This window comes from Acartia tonsa, chromosome 7 (assembly GCF_053477335.1).
Source record: "Acartia tonsa isolate MP-2025a chromosome 7, ASM5347733v1, whole genome shotgun sequence".
NCBI lineage: Eukaryota > Metazoa > Arthropoda > Copepoda > Calanoida > Acartiidae > Acartia > Acartia tonsa.
Genome location: NC_137266.1, coordinates 29,226,860 through 29,249,916, shown reverse-complemented (window position 1 = coordinate 29,249,916; position 23,057 = coordinate 29,226,860). Strand labels below are relative to the sequence as shown.

Sequence of the window (23,057 nt, the reverse complement as noted above, 5' to 3'; positions counted from 1 at the left end):
AATTGAAATTTAGAATAACCTGCATTCTCTTCTCCCTTTCTTAAATAGCTAATACAAATTGAAGCACAAATAAAACTCTATACAAAGCAGCAACGCTTCAAAAACCACCTCTATTTACGGCATCAGACCTAAATAGTGTTCTAATATTCCCGCATATTGTCATTACTACAAGTATGTCATACTTATAGCACTAGGATAATAAGTGATAATACAATGGACGATAGTTTGATGTACCTCCCCAATGTTGATACATTATAGGTTGAAAAGTTTGGACTCTACTGGTATGGAAACAACCAATTTCATTGCATAAAAGTATCCAAATTTTAGCCAACTAATAAGATAACGTGGGTATAGAACTTTGGATAGCTGTGTAATTTTTACAGTTCTATGCCCCCTTCCTTACTATAAAGATCTAAAGTCAATAAATTTAGGGTGGGTTCTAATTGTAAGATTAAAGCAAAGGTGACGGGGCATTTTGTGCTAAAGTATTAATCTTCTATTCAGATGATTTGAAAATTAGCTGGACTGTTGGGACATCCACCTAAATAGCCTTGGCAATAATACTCATACATTATTCTAAATTAATTTCATCAAATGTGTTGGACAGGCGTCTATATAAGAGGGACAAAGGTATAAGTATATTGGTACCTTTCCTTAAATCTAGTTTTGGACCACCGAAAAAGACTTCATATCCCTGCTGAGAACATTTGCTTAACCTAACCTAACATAAAATAAAATAACCATATAAGTTGATTGCTTAAAACCTGCACTGGTCCAAATAATTGTTGAACGATCTGTTTCTTATTCGTTTGCTTAACAACTTTTGGGACTTTAGTGAATTTTGATTGGTTGATTCATTGAATTCTATGTTTGAACGTTTCAACCCCTAATTTTAATCTACAGAAGGGGTAATTTTGTGTCTCATCATTGAGGATGTACTGTACATGACTTTATACCTTTCAGTAATATATAAAATTAAATATGTATATATATTAATCAGAGAACAAAGAATAAGAGAGACAAATGGATTGTGTGTGAAGAAAATCAGGGATCTGATAAATAAATGTACATCCCCAATGAAGATACACAAAATTATCCTTCCCGTAGAATGCCACTAGTGATTGAAACGTTTGGACATAATGAAAAATCAAAATTCAATAAAAGTCCCCAAAGTTATTAAGCCAATGAATATGAAAACGTTATCATAAAACTTTGGAGACTAATTAACAGCTCATTGTCCCCTTCCTCCCTGTAAGAAAGTATATGACAACATGTGATAGTCAATGGAATGGTCATAAAACACTGTAATTACGTACGTACGGATAACCGCCAAATATAGAACAGCTTATAAGTGAGAAAAGTTCTAACTGAGTATAATGAAATACTATAAAATGATTATATTTTGTCAGCTTCTAAATCAATATATTACCATAATAAGTAAGTTTTACTCTGAAATTCAGTTTTCTTATGAAATTATAAAATTATACATTTTTTATATTTATGTTTAACCCTTTCTTTTGAAATGATTATTACGTCATTAACTAAGCTAAATTGAATACTATAAAAAATAGTTTAAGATTAACAAAATTAACCCTTGTTTAAATTAAAGTTATTGTTTAAAAGTTTAGACCCTATCTAGATTAGTCAACAAAGTTAAAATGCCATCGAATGAGAGAACGAATTTATAAAACTGTATGATTTACAGTCAACCAACTCGGGATTAAAAGTTTTGGGCTCTTTAACATTGATTAAGCAATACTCTAACCTTGCAAGGATATTCAAAAATAACCCAACTTTAGATTAAACAGAATACTACCACCAACTTAAAATCACTTTTGAACCCTACGGATTTCTATATTTAGTCATAAGCTTTTCCACTGGGGTTTTACTAACCTCACTTACCTTGCAGTGAAAGAGAATATTACCAGCTTATACCAACAATGAAATTAATTCGGAAAAAATCCTTAAACCTATACGTGATTTTCAGCTGTCGTTGGGGGTCAACACTTGACGATCTTTTATCTGACCCCCAACTATTATTTTAGATTTATTTCGCTTGTTGGTTATACCTCATTCCTGAAATATTACCACAAACTTAAGAAAAGATTCATGAGGCTTTGTAACACTCGAACCAAACTCTGCGGATTTCTGTATTAAACTACAGTAGATTCCCTCGTAAACTGGTTCTTTTAAAACGCTTATTACTCCCTTAATATTTGAGCTATCTTAGTAAAATAAAAAGTATTTGGCAGCCTACTACTGACCATTTTATGGGGTAATGATGAAAAATCCACAAAATAAACAGGAAAAAATCTACGAGGTATTACATAAGAGGTTCATTTTATTGAATTTAGACTAACCCGCAAGAAAATATTTGCTTTGTGAACTTTAGGATTAGTTAGGGTCCAAACGGCTGTTCGCTCAGACTTTCTAAGCACAAAAATAGAACAGGCTTGACATGGCATACCAGAAATTCGCAATATTCAAGAATCTGAAGTGTAATATAAGTGAATATGTAAAAATAGGCATAATATTGATCTTCTTTGTTAATTTTTCATGAGAGCTCGCTTCAAATGCACACAAGAACCTGAAATATACCAGATTTTTTAATTATACTACAATGCCAGTTCTTATATTGTCTGGAGAAAGTCTTTGTGATCCACCGTTTGACCACCAGCTGCTTTTAAAGTTAACTAAGGCATATTTTTCTTGTGGATTAGTCTTATATTCACTAAAATCAGCCTGTTATGTATTACCTTGTAGATTTTTTTCTGTTATCTTTGCGGATTTTTCATCACTATATCATTAAATGGTCAGTAGTAGGCTGCCAAATACTTTTTATTTTACTAAGCTAGCTCAATTGTAAGGGAGTAATAAGTGTTTTTAAAAAAACCAGTTTACGAGGGACACCCTGTATATGCTTTCCCACTGGGGCTTTACTAACCTAACTTACCTTGCAGTGAAAGAGAATATTGCCACCCACTTGAGATTGAAATGTGTGGGGCTTCGACACAATGAACGAGTTCTCTATGTCAGGGATGGGGTTCACTAAAAAAATAAATATTATTGAATCGTCCTTTTAGTATAAAACTTGGTTGGTAATTTTGAAAACAACAAGGACATCCATAAAAGCGAATCGAACGGTAGGACAAACGAACATTGACACTTGTAGAGTGTCAGAACTAAATAAGCAGAGTATTAAGCCATAATTTTAAACAAAATTGTAAGAAAATTTGTGCAAAACTTCTTAAATACCGGATACTATTTAATAACATACTTATATTTTTAGGACTTGTTAATAGAGATGCTTCGCTTATAACATTGTGACTTGTGATATTAGCATAGACGTCCAAGGGGGGGGGGGGGGGTAATGGGGCGATTACCCCCCCCAAACAATTTTTGGGGGGGTAAATACCCCCCCAAACAATTTTGGGGGGGTAAATACCCCCCCAAAATAAAAAATCTCGAACAAAAAAAATTTTTGCGCGCTTCGCGCGCATTTTTAATACAAAATTTTTAATAAAATTTAAATTACCCCCCCCCCCCCCAAATATTTTACCCCGGGGGTAAATTTTGGGGGGGGTAAACAAATTTTACCCCTGTCAACAGATTTCAGGGGGGGTAATTACTCCCCCCAAGCAAATTTTACCCCCGGGGTAAAAATTTTGGGGGGGGAAAAAAATTTGCGGCGAACACAGTAATAGTGTCTGACTGATTATGACGTAACAAAAAAAATTAGCCAATGAGAGGACATTATAAATTTTACCATTGCTGGTCAATAACGGCCTCTCATTGGCTATTTTTTTTTGTTACGTCATAATCAGTCAGACACTATTACTGTGTTCATTTGCGGCGAACTTCGCGCGCCATTTTACCCCCCCCCCAAACCGAATTACCCCCCCCTTAAAAAATTTTTACCCCCCCCCCCCAAAAAAAAAGCTTGGACACCCCTGGATATTAGGCATCATTATTTTAAAAATCAGATGAATAGAATAATTATAACATACAGAAATTTGTTGTCAAAAAAAAGTAAAAAAAAAACATAGAAAAGCTTCTCTTTTAAAAATGTCTGTCCTGCTATAACTCTAATTTCCAGTGGAATGATTGTGAAAATAGCTTTGTTTATAATTTCCTTCTTGGCACCAACTTGTTTACAGTTTTGGAACAAAAATAATTCAATTATTCTGCATACCTACTGCTTGCGTAGTGTTTATATTTTATAGCAATAGTAGTTGATTATACGAGAATACGAGGAAATCCAGATAATTAGGACTTCTAAAGAATGCCTTTAGTTTATAATTTCTAAAAATACTAAATAATTGTAACTGAAGTTAATAAATATTAATAACTAGCTTATTACTGATTTATATTGTATATGAATATAAACAAGGATGACAACATCCATAAAAGCGAAGCACTGAAACGGTAGGACAAACGGACATAAACACTTATATAGTGTCAGAACTGAATAATCAGAATATAAATGTATAGAGTCGAAGCCAAATTGTAAGTAAATTTGTTGAAAAACTGCTTTATACAGGATAATGTTTATGGACATACTTACATATTTAGGACTTGATTATAGAGTTGCTTCGCTTATAACATTATACTTTGTTGTTTCAGGAATCAATATACCAAAAATCAGATCAATCGGATGATTAGATCACATAAAAATTTGTTGTTAAAAAAGTAAAAAAATCAACATGTTTAAAATGGACGTACGGAAATTTTGGTAATGATTATTGAGTTGCTACGCTTCCTAACTAGTACCTAACTACTAAAGGATCACCATGCAAAATTTGAAATCGATAGGACAATTCTAACATGCCTAAATTAACGAAAAAAGCTATCCGTTACGGACGGACGGACCGACCCTAATTATAAAAAAGCTTCGCTTTTAATATATATAACTTAACCTAACCCTACCTAATGTAATAAACAAACAAAAAATTTCTCCCCCTCCCACCCAGCTTAATTTTGCTGGTTTCCACGAACATATTGTTAAGGGTTTACTCAGAGAATGCAATGCAAATTTATTTAACTTTAACCTCCCCCCCCCCCCACTCATGCCACAAATAATTGAAACTCAAAAGTTTGCGGCGCTCTTAGTAACTGTAATGTCCTGAAAAAATCAGGAATCATGAGAGATAAGACAATGGATGATAAATTGATGTACATACCAATTGATAACAACGGATCGAAATTAATAAGTGTGTCTTAAGTTTTTGAGCCGACGAATAAAATTACGTGGATATGAAACATTAAATACCAGTATTAATTACAGTTCTATATTCCCTCCCTACCTGAAAAAATGAACTACAAATTTCAATTTAATGTGGATTTTTAGTAAAGCTGCTATATTAATTAAAATGTTTGTCTGTCTGTCTTTTTAAAAGCGAAGCTTTTTTATAATTAAGGGTCGGTCCTTAAGTCCGTCCGAGATAGATAGCTTTTTATTCGTTAATTAAGGCATGTTAGAATTGTCCTATCGATTTCAAACTTTGCATGATGATTCCTGTAGTAGTAAGGTAAGATTTAGAAAGCGTAGCAACTCTATAATCATTACCAGAATGTCCGTACGTCCATTTAAACATGTTGATTTTCTACTTTTTTAACAACAAATTTTTAAGTGATCTGATTATCCGTTTGATCTGATTTTTGGTATACTGATTCCTGGGAAAACAAAATACAATATTATAAGCGAAGCAACTCTATAATCAAGTCCTTAAAATGTAAGTTTGTCCATAAACATTATTCTGTACAAGCAGTTTTTCAACAAATTTACTTACAATTTTGCTTTGAATCTTATACATTCACTTTCTGATTACTTAGTTATCGACACTATACAAGTGTTAATGTCTGTTTGTCATACCATTTCAGTGCTTCGCTTTTATGGATGTTGTCAACCTTGTTTATCAATTACGCCGCGCGTCTGTTTATCATTACATCGGATTGTTTGTCCGTGAGTCTTTTTTTCTGTCTGTTTGTAATTTCTTTCTAGCTGATATATACAAATCTAGTACCTTACGCCACTGGAGGCATGTAGGGTACTTGAGGAAAGGATAGGAGGAAAGTCATCTTCATGGGGATAAGAGGGACGTATCTCATGCGAGGTTAAAGGTACCCTCACCAAAAAAATAGTTTAAAACCTTCACTTCATCTTTACTGTAAAGGAGTACCATATCGGTTCAGCATTTGACAGAATCCTTCGCTAAAGATATAGGAAAATGCTCATCCTGTTTGGTTTTACATTTCAGAGGACTTTATAAATGTCTTTTGAGGTATTTGACTATTTTTCTTCCTCCCCTAGAAGGATAGTGGCCAAGAACTAGTCTATAATACAAAGTAGCTTAATGTCTGTTCGTCTGAAGCTTAAGATCTCGGTAACCACTGAACCGATCGGATTCTACTCTTCAGGGTATATACCTATTGGTTCTGTGGTGATTTTAAGCTATTTTCTTGGGGGGTGGGTGGGGTGGAAAAAAATCCCCCCCCCCATTTTTTTGGTTTATGGGGCAGTTGGTGCCATAAAACTACTGGCAGCACCAGTAGTACTTTTTTTAATTACCTCTTGGGGCAAAGCCCCTAGACACTAAAGGCGAAACCGCTAGTATAGAATAAAGAAAGAGATATAAAGATAGGGAGTAGCTAACATCATAAAAATATGTGCAGAATAATACAAGAAAAGTTTTTCAAAAATCTATAAAGTGAATTGAATATGTTTTCTATAAGTTGCATTGCAACCATATTTTTATGCATAAATTTGTACAAAATAACAAGGTTAACATTACAAATTAGCACAGCCATAAAGAATTGTTGCTTTAAGTTTTATCTTTTTAAAGAAGTGTTGGATAAAGTCATATGTGACGTCATAAAAATACGTCTATCATCAATCCCTTTTTTAGGGGTTTCTTTTCCTACTTCTACTCTCATACCTCCTTCATAAACGTATTTTTATGACGTCAAACATAACACTTTTCACCACTTCATATTTAAATCCCAAATTAATATCCAAGAAAATTCAGGTTTCTATCTCACACATTATCTGAGTAAATTAACTGAATAGACAATTTGACAGACAAAATTTTTGTAGAGTAAAGGATTATTTGCCTACAGAACCTTCTCAATAAATTTCAAACTTTTTAGCAAACGAATAAATTGCTGTAAAAATACCTAAAGCATTACCGGCTAACGGCAGTTTTTTTTTAAAGGTATCTCAAAACAAATTTCAACTATTTTTATTTTTGCTGAATAAATCTGACATATCCCTAATGTACAGACACAGAGAATTATGGAAGAGCCTTGCTACTGAAAAGAAATATAATATAATACATACACATGGAAGGCTTATAATATAAAATAACACACTGCAAGACTCGGTGCAAAATTGTATAAACCTAATGAGATAAAGAGACATTTAAGTTTTGTGCATCGTAGTTATTCTACAAATCTTATGAGTTGGTTGTCTTGTAGAATAGTTGGTCGGCGGACAATGCCCCTAAAACCCTATAGAACCCCCTACAACCCTTATTTTTTTCGTTGAATGTAAAATAATCGTTGTCTTTTTTTATGCCTTACACCAAATCTGAGCAGTACCTAATATTATCTAAAGGGAAAGTAATAAAAAAAGAACCTTTTCCCAATTTATTCAACTTTTATCCAAAATATTGTGGATGTTCTGTGCTCGACTAAAAACTTTAGAGAAACCACTAATCAAACTAATTAACACAATTGTCGATTATTGTCAAAAAAAGTATATTTTTTGTTATCAAACAAACTTAATAGATATTTTTTACTTACCGCTTCAACCCTGACAAAAAAAGCGAAACATAAATACAGAAGAAAACAATACCAAAGTTTTTTTTATTTCACCTTATTTTCAATTTCTGTTAAATTTTAGAGGTCAATGGAATATTGTTAGATGTTATCTTACATTTAAAACAGGCATGACAACGTCCATAAGTGGGGAAGCATAGATATATATAAATTAAAGATCTAGCATAATATCAAGAAAGTCTCTAAAAAGAAAAAGTCGACCCCCTCTCTTCCATTTTAGTTTTCAAAAGAAAAAGCAAAAATATTTAGGGGGTTATTTCTTTAACTAGGGGCGACTTCTCTAGGAAGGGTGGTGTTTCCATCCCATAAAATAGTTATAAACCTTACCAGAGAACTTACGAGAAACTACACTTTAAAGAAGAACCATACCGGTTCAGCGATTAGCGAACCTTCAAAACACACAGACACAGATCTTGTTACTTTTCTATAAGGATAGACTTACGTAATTATTTTTCTTACATGCCTTTCCTTTCAAAGTTTTTATTCAATTACCTACAGGTTTTGAAGAATTGAAGGTACTAAAGTCTACATTTTTTATAGACCATTAAGACCTCGTAAAGATCTGCACCAATTGTACAACAATTTAAGAAAATTATAGTATTGGTCTAAGGCGACACAACCCAATCTGTCCCGATTTTGTATCACTTTTGAAAAGTGCGATTCCTGTGACGTCATATAAAAAGGGAAGGGGAGAAGAAAATCTCTTCCCTTTTCTCCCATCTCTTTTGAAGAGATTTTTCCCCCCTTCCCTTTTTCTTTCCCAAAACGTATATGACGTAACTGGAATCGCACTTTTCAAAGTGATACAAAATCAGGACAGATTGGGTTGTGTCTCTAAGGCAAAATAAAATAATAAACCCTCAATTAAAAATAAAGTCGGGTGGTCCGATTAGTAGCTAGAAGCAAGCCACTCATAAATAACACACAACTTTTAATGGGTTTCCTCATAAAGAAGAACCAAATTGTTCCAGCGGTTTGAAAGATATCTTGCTACAGACAGACAGAAATCCTACCTTTTCTGTAAAAATTTCAAAAGTACATATTTTCCTCTTTATTAATATGACTTTGACTAACTTTTAAACTAATTATATCTATGTCTATTATGTTTTGTGTCTACATAAACAAATATTCTAATTATAGTTAGTTGCATAAGTCAATACAGGATAAGTTTGTTAAATGTAAAACTTTCTGATACAGTTAGTAATGATTTAGATTAGTAGCTACTCCCTTACAGTCTTCTAAAGGCACTTTTATGAAGGACAGGGGGGAAGTACACTCTCCACTTAATTTCAGTTTAAAACAAAAGGAAGGAAGAAAAAAAATATTTTTTGGGGGGGGAGGGGGTAGTGATAAACGGGCAATATTTTTTAAGAGAAGATGATACTTCCCCTCCACCACCCAAAAAAATATTATTAATATAAATTAATAAATCTTATATAAGTAAACTAATTTTTACTCTGTATATATTTATACATTAGTCTTATTAACTATATTTTAAATAATTAGTCAAATATCAAATTTTATCAAATTTATTTTATGCACTTAATTTTAAAAAATTCATAAACTTTGATTAATCAAATATTTTAAAAATATATGTATTAAATGTACATCTAATTAAATCTTAAATATTAATATAATTAATATTTCTTGCATTTTGCTTCTCAGGGTTTTCATCTTATAATTGTACATTTTATATCCGCGGAAAGCGGTTTATAATACGATGCGAGAAATAACTATTTTTTTCGACATTTTTTATGAGCTAAATTGACTCATATTTAATTATCATAGTGTATAAAGTAGTAAGGTTTTTTATCTGAAGCTTAATTTTTTAATTTTAATCATAAGGCATTTTAAATCTACCATATAAAGCTTTACTTCATAGTTTGTTAGGTAACTAAGCAGTTGGATTGTATTTAAGAATCCTACTTGACCCTTAATGCCAATAAGTATTAAATACTGCACGGTTTGTTTTTTATTAAATGAATAAGTTAGGGTACAATGTTTGGCATTTTTGATATAAGTAAATGATAATGAAAAACCCATAGAATACGATAATACCTTCAGAAAAATCGATGAAAATAGTTTTCATACTAAATTTTGATTTTTTAATTTTTTTTCTTAAATGTCATAGCAGAAGATGCAAAATGTCGTCTTAGTTTTTGAGGGTTTTCATATTCTCTGAAATCTAAATTATCAAAATATTTTTTTTGGTAAATGATTATATGATATATGTCAAACATTTTATCAGAAAAAATATTTAAAATTATAAAGTAGAAACCTGAATAATTTTTCTTGTGGAAATACTTTTCTTTAATTTTGATAAACATATGTCTGCTAGCATAAAGATGTTTGTACTGCCAATACACGTTGGGTTTTATTTAAAGAATTTCTTTAAAATGTTTTTTTTTACATTGTATACCAATAACGCAAATTGCTATCAGAAAACCCCCGTACCCCCCAATCGACTAAGACTCGCCTACGGCCCGATCTTTTAAGATTGCTTTGTAATTCACATTTTTGAAAGTCTTTCAATAGTATACACAGCAAATTCTCTCTTTTTTAACTAACTTTCCGAATTATATACCTAAAGCATTTGAATTGACAAAGGTTATGCTAATATTTTTACCATTCAAGTTTATTTAATATTCTAACAAATAGCACAACCCTCCAAGTTATGGCTACTTTTCATGAACATATGATCTAAAGAATAAGCTCTGACGCAATGTCATATAAGGATATTATAATATTCATTAAAAAAATTGTTATTTTTGCATATATGTTACATTTTACAGTGTTTTGTGGCTCAAAAGAAAGACAATTAAAATTTATTTCATATTATATAGTTTAAATTGCATAAGATAACCTAGAAATAGTAAAAAAGTCCCTTTCTTTTTTTGTCGTACAACAGAAATTAACAAAGATTTTTATTTAAAAACATCTTAGTGTAAAAATTAAAAATTTTAAATATGGTCACAAAAAGATTCAATTAGTTTATTAAATGTTTCATTTTCAGCAAATGACGATTAATCTCTATTACAAAGAATAAAGTGTAAAAAGATATTCTTGTTTTAATTTTAAGCAACTTAAAATGCATTTTAATACCTTTTAATGATTTATTTTTTAAAACATCATTTTATAAAATGTTATTGATTTTTAAAGTTATATATTAGAATGTTTTTAAATTTTGTTAACATTTTGTTTTAAATGTAGAAAATTGGTAATTCTAAACATTCAAAAAATGATTTTATTAAATTTTCATCACTTAAAATGCATGTTTGATGAAATTTTCAACTGATAATTCAAGAAAAATCGTTTAAGTTTTATTATATTTTACTTTGAAATGTTAAAAAATATAATTATTGTCAAAAATGTGGAAGTTATACTTTCCTCAAAAAAAAGACCTAAAACATGCAAATTAACACGTGTAATGAGATTTTTTTTCTTTCAGGTTTAATTTTAAGTAATTATTGATATTTTTTGTAAAAAGGATTTTATATAAAAAGTTTTAAAACTCGAGTTATGTAGTGGTTCTAAAAAAGGTTGCGAATTTATGCAATTTTCTTGCAAAAAAAATTGTCTAGGATTTTAAAAATAGCAAAGGGTGTTATTAGACGTACTTACAGATACAATTGCTAAGTCATTTTGGCCAAACACTTAAATAAAGTTTTGACATCTGAGGGTCTAACCGTGACTGATTTACTCTGGGGTATTTCTTCCCACAATATAACCAAAAATTGTACAGCGCTATAGTCTTCATTCATTTACATATATTGTTACTACTTGTATGACATCTGCCTATCTTACTATGTTTATATGTCGACGTCTGACTGTTTGTAAGTTGTTTTTGACAGTTTGTTTGTCCTACTGTCTACCCTGTTGTCTTTATATTGCTTGTCTTTTTGACTGTATTTTGTCTGTCTGTATGTCTGTCTGTTTGTCTCTTAGTAAATATATTTCTCTAGAAAAAGTCAATATTGTAAGTACACTACTTTTATGTTTAGCGGGCTAACAAAAATCAGCGGCTCTATCATACAAAGTGCTGTCAAGAACCAAAACCCCACTCCTCCACCCTTATTTTTAAAATATAACTAAAGTGTGGGGGTGGGGTAGTGATTTTTTACATGCCTTACACTATAGTGATCTTTACTTTCAGTGCCCGAACCCTGTTAGGCTACCCATAACCCTATAAAACCTGACTTAAAAATTTATAAACAAACGAAACAAAAAAACTACTCTCTCCCCTTCTTATTTCAATTTTATAGAATAAGGGGATGGTATCGGTGCTCAAGTGGGTAAATTATGTGAAAGTGCTAAATTTGCAGTGCCCAAGATTTATTATCGACCCACATCTACTGAATAAATATTATATAAATATCAGGGACAAGGGATATATCTAGATTCCTCTGACAAAAGGCATTTATTAAAACCTCGCTTTGTTAATGAATTAAAGGGAATTTTACCAGCGGCAAAATAAATTTTTATATTTTTTTAAAGATTTCTTTCATGTGTCGTCTGCTTATCCATTCTTAATTGAGCCTTTTTATTTTTTGTGCCTTGCTATTTATTAATGTTTTCATTTTAGAATCCTATATATAATCAGGGGCTGCTATTCAGCCAAATCAATTCCAATTGAAAAGTTGGAGTATAACTTGTTTTTTGATATAACTGAAGGGGAGTGGATAAGAAGGCCATGTGATAGGTTAGAAATTCATTCGTATAATGAGTTTCGCTATGAATAGCTTCATTTCTTAGGAACGAGGTAGCTTTTAAGAAATCATAACAACGAAAAATTCCGTCACTCGTTTTATCGGAAATAATCGTTTATGAATATAAATAAACAAAAAGGGTTGTCTGCAAGGAATACCTTTTTTAAGATGATTGGTTATGTAGCCAGATTAACCATCTAAATATACTATATCCATATTGTAAGTACAAATCCAAATCTCTTTCACCTTTAGTGGATTAAGGGTTGATTTATTTGTCATTCAGTCAATTTTCTTATAAATTAGATAACAAAAGTATTTTTAATTTACATAATTCTTTTATAAAACCGTTTACAAGATCTTATTGGACACATACAAACAACATCAATGCAGTTTAGTATTTTAAATGGTAAAATTAGATAAATCTTTAACTAAACTTTGCATATTTAAAACGGCAATTACATTTAAGTATAAAGTTTTGGGAATAGTCCCTTTCGTAACATCTCCCCATAAGGGGCCAGGCGTCGTATTTTTAAATGGCTTTTTATAGGTTATTTTAGGTTAGGTTAGGTTATATTGGGTTAGGTGATTTCCCCACAGGGTTAGGTAAATGCCCCCGCAGGATTAGAGCCCCCCGCAGGGGCTAGAAATAGGAGAAAAGCTACTGTGAAAAATACGAAGAATCGCCCAATAAGGTGCGATGTTACGAAAGGGACTATATCCAAAGTTTTTTTATTAACCTATTACTGCAGTTTAGTTTAAAAGTTTATTTACAAGTTTGTATTTATTGAATTAATGCATTTAAACTTAGTTAAACATGATATGGTAATGGATTTATTTCTTGGGTCTTACACCAAATTGTCATGTTCTCTAATAAATTGAAACTTAAAGCGAACTTAAATAATGATCTTTTACACTCTTTCTGGATAAAGGAATTGACCAATAAATGACAAGGGAAATAGTAACCTAAATTAACAACAATATTTTCCATGTCATGATATCCACGTATATTCTACATCCATTTATAGTTCTGATTTTACTAAGGAGGGAGTAGGCATTAGTGATTAAATTAATTTTCTAAATAATATCCATTTTATCAACATTTGTAGAGTTAAAAGGTATATTTGGCAAGGCTACAAAGTATTTTTTAAAAGCTATTTCAGTTATAGACATTGCATTAGTTAACTGTAGGAACACTTAAAACTTAAAAATCTCAGATTAATTTTTTTAAATTTCAGCAATTTTTTTCATATTTTTTCACAACACCCGTAAAATCGAAGCCCTTATTAATAAATCTATACAAAATTTATATAAATTTGTTGCAAAGGTGCTTAAATACAGGATACTGTTTAAGAACAAACAAATTGAAGGCGAAAAAGTTAAAAATCAGTATTTTTTAAATGGATGTATGGACTTAATAATAGAAATGCTAAGCATTCTAAATATTAGCTAACTGTTACAGGGGTCATCATCAAGCATAGTTTAAAATCAATAGGACAAAAAAACAAGTCTAGATTAACGTCATTTACAGACAGGCGGACGGACCGACCATAATAAATGAAAAACTTTGTTGTTAAAACTCTCCAACCTGAATTGAGCAATGAAGACCAGAAAATAAGAACCGCCAATCCAAATTTCTCATTGTTCATTTTATCTAAAAATAGGAAAGATAAAAAAACCTTCATACGAGGAAAATAGAATTTCACAAGTAGACTGTTTCAAAATTATTCAATTCTTACAATACTATAAATTTCATTGTTATTAAATACTGTAATTTATCAGTATGTTAGTGTAATTTTAGCCTTTCAACAACATTCAAAATCGCTTAAATGTGCTATAGTTGGATTACTTTTTTAACATTATTTTTTTTAAAATACGTTTGTTTCTAATCTAAATGAATTTTGACCCCCTCTAATGAACAATGTAATCATTATTCAACAGATAAAAACTTAGTTTTCAATGAAAAGTTGAAAAGGGAAAAAATTGTAAAAGTAACATTGATGGAAAACATACTTAGATATCAAAATGTTATATCAATTAAAATAAACTTTTAAGAAAGGATTCATTAAAAGATTAAAATGTAATTTAGAAGTTGGATTATAAATTTAGAAATTTTAGAAGTCATATAGAACTCGTAATATTTATACATTAGTATTTTCTACTTAAATCAATGAAAAACGTATTCATAGGTTAACAATAGCAAGGCTCTTAATGTCATTAACCCTGTCATTCAAATTGCAAAGCAACTCTTTGATTCATAAATGACAGACGAACGGACAAAATAGTTAAGGGAGAAACATATTGACCAATTGACGATAAAAATTCCCCTGCCACAACAATAAACACGTATTCTACATCAATACTTATGAATAAATAAAGTTTGCTTGTTACCCAACTGCTATATTTTTGTGAAAGCTTCTATGCTCTCCATTTATTCGCTCTTGTCCAGCTCATACTTGTAAAAGAAAATCCGCAAACCATTGATATAAAATACAAATACTTGAAAACACAAAAGCAAGAATATTATTTATATATATTTCTAAATGTAAATCTAAAGGTCATTTCTTATGCAAGGATGAAAGCTTCCTACAAAAAATCTGCCAGAAATTTTCAAGGAAACGTCAGCCGCTTTATTTTTAATGTTTAATTAGCCGTTTTATTTAAGTAGTTGCATCTTTAAGAAAAGTATGTTTTTGTCTGTAAACGTAATGGAGACTGATTTTCAGCGCATTTTCTCTTGTCTCGCTTTTCTTGTGCATTGTTAAGTCTTTCCTATTCAAGATTATATATATTGAACCGTTTAGCTGCTATAAGTATGTCACAAATAAGACATCGGAATTTCTCTAAAGAACTTTCTTCGTTATTTTGAACTTAAAGTCTAGCTATTTTTTTATCAAGCCGCGTAATTTTTGGATCGTTGCATGTCAAAATGTCGGCTGTTCTGCCCTGGATGATATTTGCACTCCGTGTGCAAATTTTCAGCTTTATCGCCTTTCACTTTGCAAGCTATTTTTATTAATAAAGAACTCAACAAAAAAGCTGGTCCGTTTTGAGCAAACACAGTTCTTATATTTATTTGTATGGGCTTTAAATAAGACTTCAACTTTAGAATTATATTCAATATTTTTTATAAAAGGCTTTGCAGGGTTATGTAACTGGGATAATGACAATTATTTATACCAACAATGAAATTAATTCAGAAAGAAATCACAAAACCTATACGTATTTTTCAGCTGTCGTTGGGGGGCAACACATCGTAAAATTGACGACCTCTCCATTTGCCCCCCAAATATTATTTTAGATTTATTTCGCTTGTTGGACATACCTTATTCCTGCAATTATCCTATTATATAAAGTTATATAAAGGTTTTTTGGATTGGGATGGTTTTAAGCTATTTTCTAGCCCCTGTGAATAATAAACCTCTTGATGCTATGGCGAAACCGCTAGTAACCTAAAAAAGCGATGCAAGAACACTTTAACACCATTTTTTTATTTTTTTATTTATAACTAGCGGCTTCGCCCCTAGCCTCTAGGGGCTTTGCCCCAAGAGATGGTAAAAAAAGTGTAAGGTGAAATTTGTAAAAAAAAAATATTCCACAAAGGAAATCTTCCACAAAGGAATCTTCTACAAAGGACCAAGGATATTTCGTACAAAAAAAAAAAAAAAAAATGGGGGGGATTTTTTTTGTTTTTAGGGGGGTTGGGGGTGTCCCACCCCTTAAGAAAATAACTTAAAACCACCACATGACCAATAGGTATATACCCTGAAGAGTAGAATCCAATCGGTTCAGTGGTTACCAAGATCTTAAGGGACGGACGGACAGACAGACGGACAGACATCGTTCTACTTTGTATTATAGATAAAGAGCAGCAAAGTACTATAGAGTAAAACAGTAATTTATGCTTACATCATGTAACAATTCCTTCTAGGTTTATTCTGGGAAGTTCATTAGCAGACAATATCTGGACTAGAAGTTTAATAAAGACACAGTTTTTACTTTTACACCCACACGCACATACACACACACACAAAAACACACAAACACACACACAGTCACACTTACGTTTTTTAAGGGACGTACAATTTAAAGAAAAATTAATAGTGTATTAATGATAACATAATGTCCGTTTGTCTTGTTGTAGCTTAATATCTTGCTAACGGCTAGAGTGACATTGTTCTTCTTTATAGTGAAGCCCTTGATGGGTCAAGGAATGGTTTTCAACTATTATGGGGTAGAGACGGTCCAAGAAAAAATGCCCCTGGAAATAGGTAACAAAAATTATGGCATTAGGATAAAGTAATTTTTATAAAGTAGGTACTTATTAATCATGAGAATCTTTATAAGAAGCTTTAGACATCTGTTTTTACTAACAGACGAAATAGTCAAATAATTAACAAGAAACTAGTAAAAAAAAATGGCCAAATATCCAAATTAGTTACCGATTTGTTTTTCAGAAATATTGTCCCCGTATCCAAATTGTGAGCACCTGCTGTTTAGCATTCCTCTCAGAAAACTTTGGGGACACCTTTTTGCCTAGTACCTTTTTACACGAATAATGGATGCCTTTCAGAGAATGCAAAATCAAAGTTGGGCACGTACACAGGTTTATACCAGATGGGTGCCCCCCCCCCCCCCTTTAATTCTTTAAAACAAGGAGAAAAAACAGTAGGACACATTTAGTCTCTTATAGAGGAACTTGGCCACAAGGAATAAAACTCCATAATCCCTTGACCCTGTGAAAGCATCTAATGAAACTCTGGTATGTTGTAATTAAAAGAGTACTATGAAAAAAGAGATGGCCTCCCAATTAGTTGCCGAATGTGTACGCAGTTTCCTGAGTGTTTCCTCATCCTAGCTCAATATTTACTACTAGCTAAAAATCTTCAAACTTCCCTCAAAAAATCTAAATTTGAATGTATAAACGATTTATACATTATAAATTTGAATTTTTCAAATTTTGATATTTTTTTTAAAGTTTGAAGCTTTTTTAGCTAGTAGTAAATATTGAGCTAGGATGGGGAAACACTCAGGAAACTGCGTACACATTCGGCAACTAATTCGGAGGTCATCAAAAAAGAACATAATAGTTATTTCTCGCATCGTATTATAAACAGCTTTCCGCGGATATAGAATATACAATTATAAGATTAAAACCAGTTTTTTTAGCCCCGAGGTGCCGAAGGCGCGGGCTAAAAAAAACTGGTTTTAATCTTATGATTGTACATTTTTATATTCGTAGAAAGCTGGATATATTACGATGCTAGACATAGTTTTTTCGTATGGATGAGAACCGGTTCCTATCCACCGGATTCGAATGAATACGAGAAACTAGATTTTCTGGTTTTCTCTGCTAAAGCTTTTCAGAAATTTATTATGAATCGTTTAAGAACAGATATATTGACAGGGGAAAATTTGTCGTTAATTTAGCTTGCAAATATGGACATCATTTATTGGTCAATTCATTTATCCAGTATGAGTAAAGAAGAGGATATCGTTATTTTAGCCAGCTGCGAGCATCACTTTATCAGATTACATGAAAATCTGGTGCAACATCGAAGCAATAATATATAGATTTTTCTTCCTTTTATTGTACTTGTTGGTTATACCTATTTATGATACCTTACAAGTGGCTGATCCCAAAGCATCCAGCGCTGTATAGAAAAATATCATTGGCAACAAATGTCTAAATATACCTTAAATCAATTCTGTAATCATTACACTGTGTCTATGATTGCAACTTTAAAATTAATTTTTTTTTTGTCTTTTCATGCTAGTTGTTGTTGTTTTATATAAGACAAAGAAAACTAATAGGCTTAAGGTAACATAACAGTACTAGAAAGTATGTACAGAAACTATTCTGTTACATTCACATTATAAAAGATCTAGAAAATATGTCTAGTACAGGTTTTTATGACACAACAGTAGACAAAAAACTAAGAATTGATTGTCAGGTAGATAATTCTGTTTCACTTAGCTAAAGTTAACTATTTAACAATATACCATAACACTATAAAAATCCTAAAATCCTTACTTTGAAGAGATTGGGTTTATCTTAAACTGTTTTTAACCTATTTTTTTATCATATATCAAAAATATACTATGACACCAGTAGAATCAGACTGCAGAGCCCAAATTTGAATTAAGTCCCCAATAAACTTTTTTTGGGGGATTTAAAAATCAATTTTATATGTTGCTGTGATCATTTTGATGGAAGCAAAAGCATTTTTTAGTTTGGGGTTAAATTGTTTCTTACAGAACAATTTGATGTGATTCAGATTATATCAATACAATAATAAAAACTCTACTCTGTTCAATGCAAATAATTTTTTTCTAAAACAATAATTTATATAGAAGAAATTTAACATTAAAATAAAACATATTATTCTGAAGTCTGAACCAATTAGAAGTCTCGTTTCATTTCAGTTTTTTACAATTTAAAAAAGAGTGTTTTCACAAAGTGACTTATTTCCAATGTAGTTAAATAATTTTTATTTAATTAAAATGAAAAGAATGAAAACTATACACATAAAAGATACATGCTTTTTAAAAATATTTTAAAAAATAAGTTTGAATAATCTTATATTTTATCATATTTGTATATGTGACAAAAAAGATTGGTTGTATTGCGTAAACGTTTGTTCTCATCTTTCACTATTTAACCCTTTACAGCCAATTTTTTTGTGTTTTAAATAAGTGATGGAAAACAAGCACGATAAAGTTAATTCATTGATATATTGTAAAGAATTAAGTTTTTAATGAATTAATTTAGATGAAATCAAAAGGCCTAATTTTACTCTATACCAGAATACTATATATGTGAAGCAAAACACTCTAAAAGCTACGAATTTTACCCAAATAAAAAAAAACCTTTTGCTCTGATCAAAAAAGACCACAGCAACAGTAAAATTAATTTTTAAATCCCCTCAAAAAAGTTTATTGGGGACTTAATTCAAATTTAGGCTCTGCAGTTTAATTCTACTGGTGTCATAGTATATTTTTGATATATGTTTTAAAAATAGGTTAAAAACAGTTTAAACAACTCCCCCTGCAATCTTGAGTTGAAAAAGTTTCATATCTTTTTATTTGTTTTACTTTGAATTAAGACTCAGAAAGGTGAAGGATGAAATTTTTTGAAACAGTAAAATAGGCAAAAGTTATGTTTTTTCCCATTTTTTCCTTGCAAAAATATTTAAGTCAATTGACGAAAAAAACAGCCAATTTAACATAAAAAAACTAACTGTATTCGAAGATTGAAAAAAATATCCTAATTCATCCCAGAGGTGAATTTAAAAAAATCAGATTGCCCCACTAAAATCAGTGAGGCTCACTAAAAATTTAGAGGGGATAATTTTGCCTCACTAAAATTTTAGTGGGGCAAACTGATTTTAGTGAGGCAAAAGTTTTTTCAAGATTTCACCTCAGAACTCAAATCTTAAAATAAAATAGTCTAAAACAACATTGGGATTTATGTGAAGCTTTCTTAAATTGGTTTATTCAGTCAGTAATCATCTAAATCCTTAATCTAAAGCAACGTACAAAAAAACCTTCCGGGTATAGTCCCTTTCGTAACATCGCACCTTATGGGGCGATTCTTCGTATTTTTCACAGTAGCTTTTCTCCTATTTCTAGCCCCTGCGGGGGGCTCTAACCCTACGGGGCCAATTACCTAACCCTGTGGGGTAATCACCTAACCCAATATAACCTAACCTAACCTAAAATAACCTATAAAAAGCCATTTTAAAAATACAACGAATCGCCCCTTATGGGGCGATGTTACGAAAGGGACTATTCCCAACCTTCCTACTTTATATCAGAGGATGTGTCTTTTTGATAAAAAATAATCAGCTATTTTTGTATTCTTTGCATGAGTAAACATATTACATGTCCTAAAGGTTGTGGGGAATCTGGTAGGTCCACGCATTACCTGCATGATCAAATATCTCATGATTTTTAGTTCTTATTTTCTGACGACTTTTTATACAGTTTTGTACTGTGGGAGGCGTAGTGAAACAAGTAAGATGGGGGGGGAAGTACCAATTAAACGGTGTGCGGTCATTTCCGCATATTATCACATCAGCATATTGTTTCATCAATACACAAAAGCAAATTATATTAGAAGGGGTATACAGTAGTGGATCTAAAGGGATACTACAATGGCTGATAAATTAATATACATCCCCGGCCCTATGATGATACTTAGAATAACCCCTTCTGTAGATTAAAATTTGTGGTTGAAAAGTGTGAACACTCAACCTAATAACTTTGGGGACTATTGTCATTGCCCACTCTTTCTCTGCTGTACAAAGTTTATACTGTGTTAACAAGGACAAAAGGGATGAAAAGTAGAAAATATTTTTTTCATGAAATAAAAGAAATATATTTTTTTTCATTAAATAAAACAAATATATTTTGTATCTTGTATATCAAAATTGTAGATCCTAAATCAATTTTGTTGAGTAATTTACCACATCGTATTATAGACATCTTTCCGTGGATAATTAGTAAAAACAAGGTTCTGAATGCCTGAGCTAACAAAACTGGTGCTAATCTTATGATATTTACTTTAATTCTCATGTAAAATTTCTGTAATATTAATAGTAATAGAGTAGCCCCGCTACTCTAAATTATTTTGTTTTATACCAACTAAGAACTAACGGCAAATTTTCAGATATTTAAATTAATTTTTTTTTTTAAGAATTAATTAATGATTAGGTATTAAAATCTCAAAAGCTTTTTTTCTAAGTTTGTTTCAAAAATTAATTTAAATACTATGAAGAAAAAAATACTTTATCGATGTACTTAATAGCTTAATGTACTTTTCTTCAATTTATACATGGAAACGTTTTATGGGGGCGTTGTTCAAAAAAGTGGTTTAAACACCACCAATAATAAAAATTTAAACAAAAATAAAAATCTGTATATTAATGTATTTTATATACATAGATATATTTAAATCTTTTATTACAAGCGTCTTTAGATAAAGTATCAATTAATTCACATGCGTTGCATGTGTTTGAATGTATTCGCATCAATGTAAATTATGTTTGCAGGGATAAATGGAGTTGAAATATGGATCTTGAAATTGTTGGCGAATTTTATCTATAATTTAGATGTCTGTCAGCTTGTCATTGTAACTTTTTTTCTGCTTTTGTAAAAAATATTGGAAAACGAATCAGTTTTTTACTGTCAGTGAGTAAATACATATTAGTTTTTTTTAAAAGCAATGCTTTTCTATAATTATGGTCTGTCCGTCTGTATGTGAGTTTATTTTATTCTGGGACAGTTAGCTATTCCGGTTAATTTAAACAGGTTAGAATTGTCCTATCAATTTCAAACTTTACATGTTGATTCCTATAAAAATTAGGTATAATTTAGAAAGTGTAACAACTTTATATTGACTTATGTTTAAAATTCTGATTATGAAGTTCTGACACTCTACAAGTGTTAATGTTCGTTTGTCCTACCATTTAAGAGCTTTGCTTATATGGATGTTGGCTTCCATGTTTGATTGTTGTTAAAATGAGGAGTTATGTTATAAGATATGTGCCAGAGGGCAATTCTAGGTGAATTTTGTTAAGGGGGGCAGCAGTTCTGACACTTTTGCGTAAACAGGGAGCATAGGCTTTGTCTTTGGAGTGAGAGGATAGATTATTCAATAAAAAAAGTTTAGTTTTGGGGTGTATTTTCCTTATATCTATTTTTTTGATAGGTCTCCAGGTTCAGGTGCTGCAGGCTGGAAGGTCACTTCTGGACAGGTATAAATGAAAAAAAAATTTGTTTGAAATCTGGCTCCAGGTTTAGGTACTGCAGGCCTCCAGGTGGATCCTGGACAGGTAAAACAAAAAAATTTTCAGTTTTAAAGTTAGAGAATAACTTATTTAACAAAAGTTGCTACTTTATGGATAGTACTAGCGGCTACGCCCCTAGAGGCCTCTAATGGCACTTTAAATGTTTTTTTTTATATTTAAAATATGTCTATGTTGCTTTTGACATTTATATTTGCGTTTAACTCTCTTTCTAAAATTAAGAAACGTAAAAAAAATTTCGATTTTTTGTGATTTCTCTTGGGAGGGTGGTGGTACCCTCCCCCAAAATAGTTAAAAACCTTCCCGGGACCTATGAGAATATACCCTTTTAAGAAGAACCCGATCAGTTCAGTGGTTAGCGAGATCCTTAGGTACAGACAAACAGACAAACACCCTGTTACTTTAGTATAAGGATTAACCAATTTGAAGATAAATTTTAAATCGGGCTCCAGGTTCAGGTACTGCAGGCCTCCAGCTGGATCCTGGACAGGTTAAAAACTAAAAATTTTTACTTTTGAAGTTAGAGCATAACTTATTTAACAAAATTTGCTACTTTATGGATAGTATTAACCAATTTGAAGATAAATTTGAAATCGGGCTCTAGGTTCAGGTACTGCAGGCCTCCATGTGAATTCTGGACAAGTAAAAACTGAAAAATTTTACTTTTGAAGTTAGAGCATAACTTATTTAACAAAAGTTGCTACTTTAT

The 23,057-nt window shown here is 31.2% G+C and overlaps 1 protein-coding gene across 1 annotated transcript in view; it reads right to left on the bottom strand.

Moving 5' to 3' along the window:
• Positions 1-17,042, bottom strand: part of LOC145324491 (opioid-binding protein/cell adhesion molecule-like) — a 49,849-nt gene extending 32,807 nt beyond the window's left edge. Inside the window, exons 1-2 of the mRNA XM_080167075.1 lie at positions 16,982-17,042; positions 2,954-3,048 (exon numbers count right to left, since the gene is read on the bottom strand). Of these exons, the coding sequence (XP_080023201.1) occupies positions 2,954-3,048; positions 16,982-17,042 (156 nt within the window). The remainder of the gene's footprint in view (positions 1-2,953; positions 3,049-16,981) is intronic.
• Between the last annotated feature and the right edge of the window lie 6,015 nt (positions 17,043-23,057).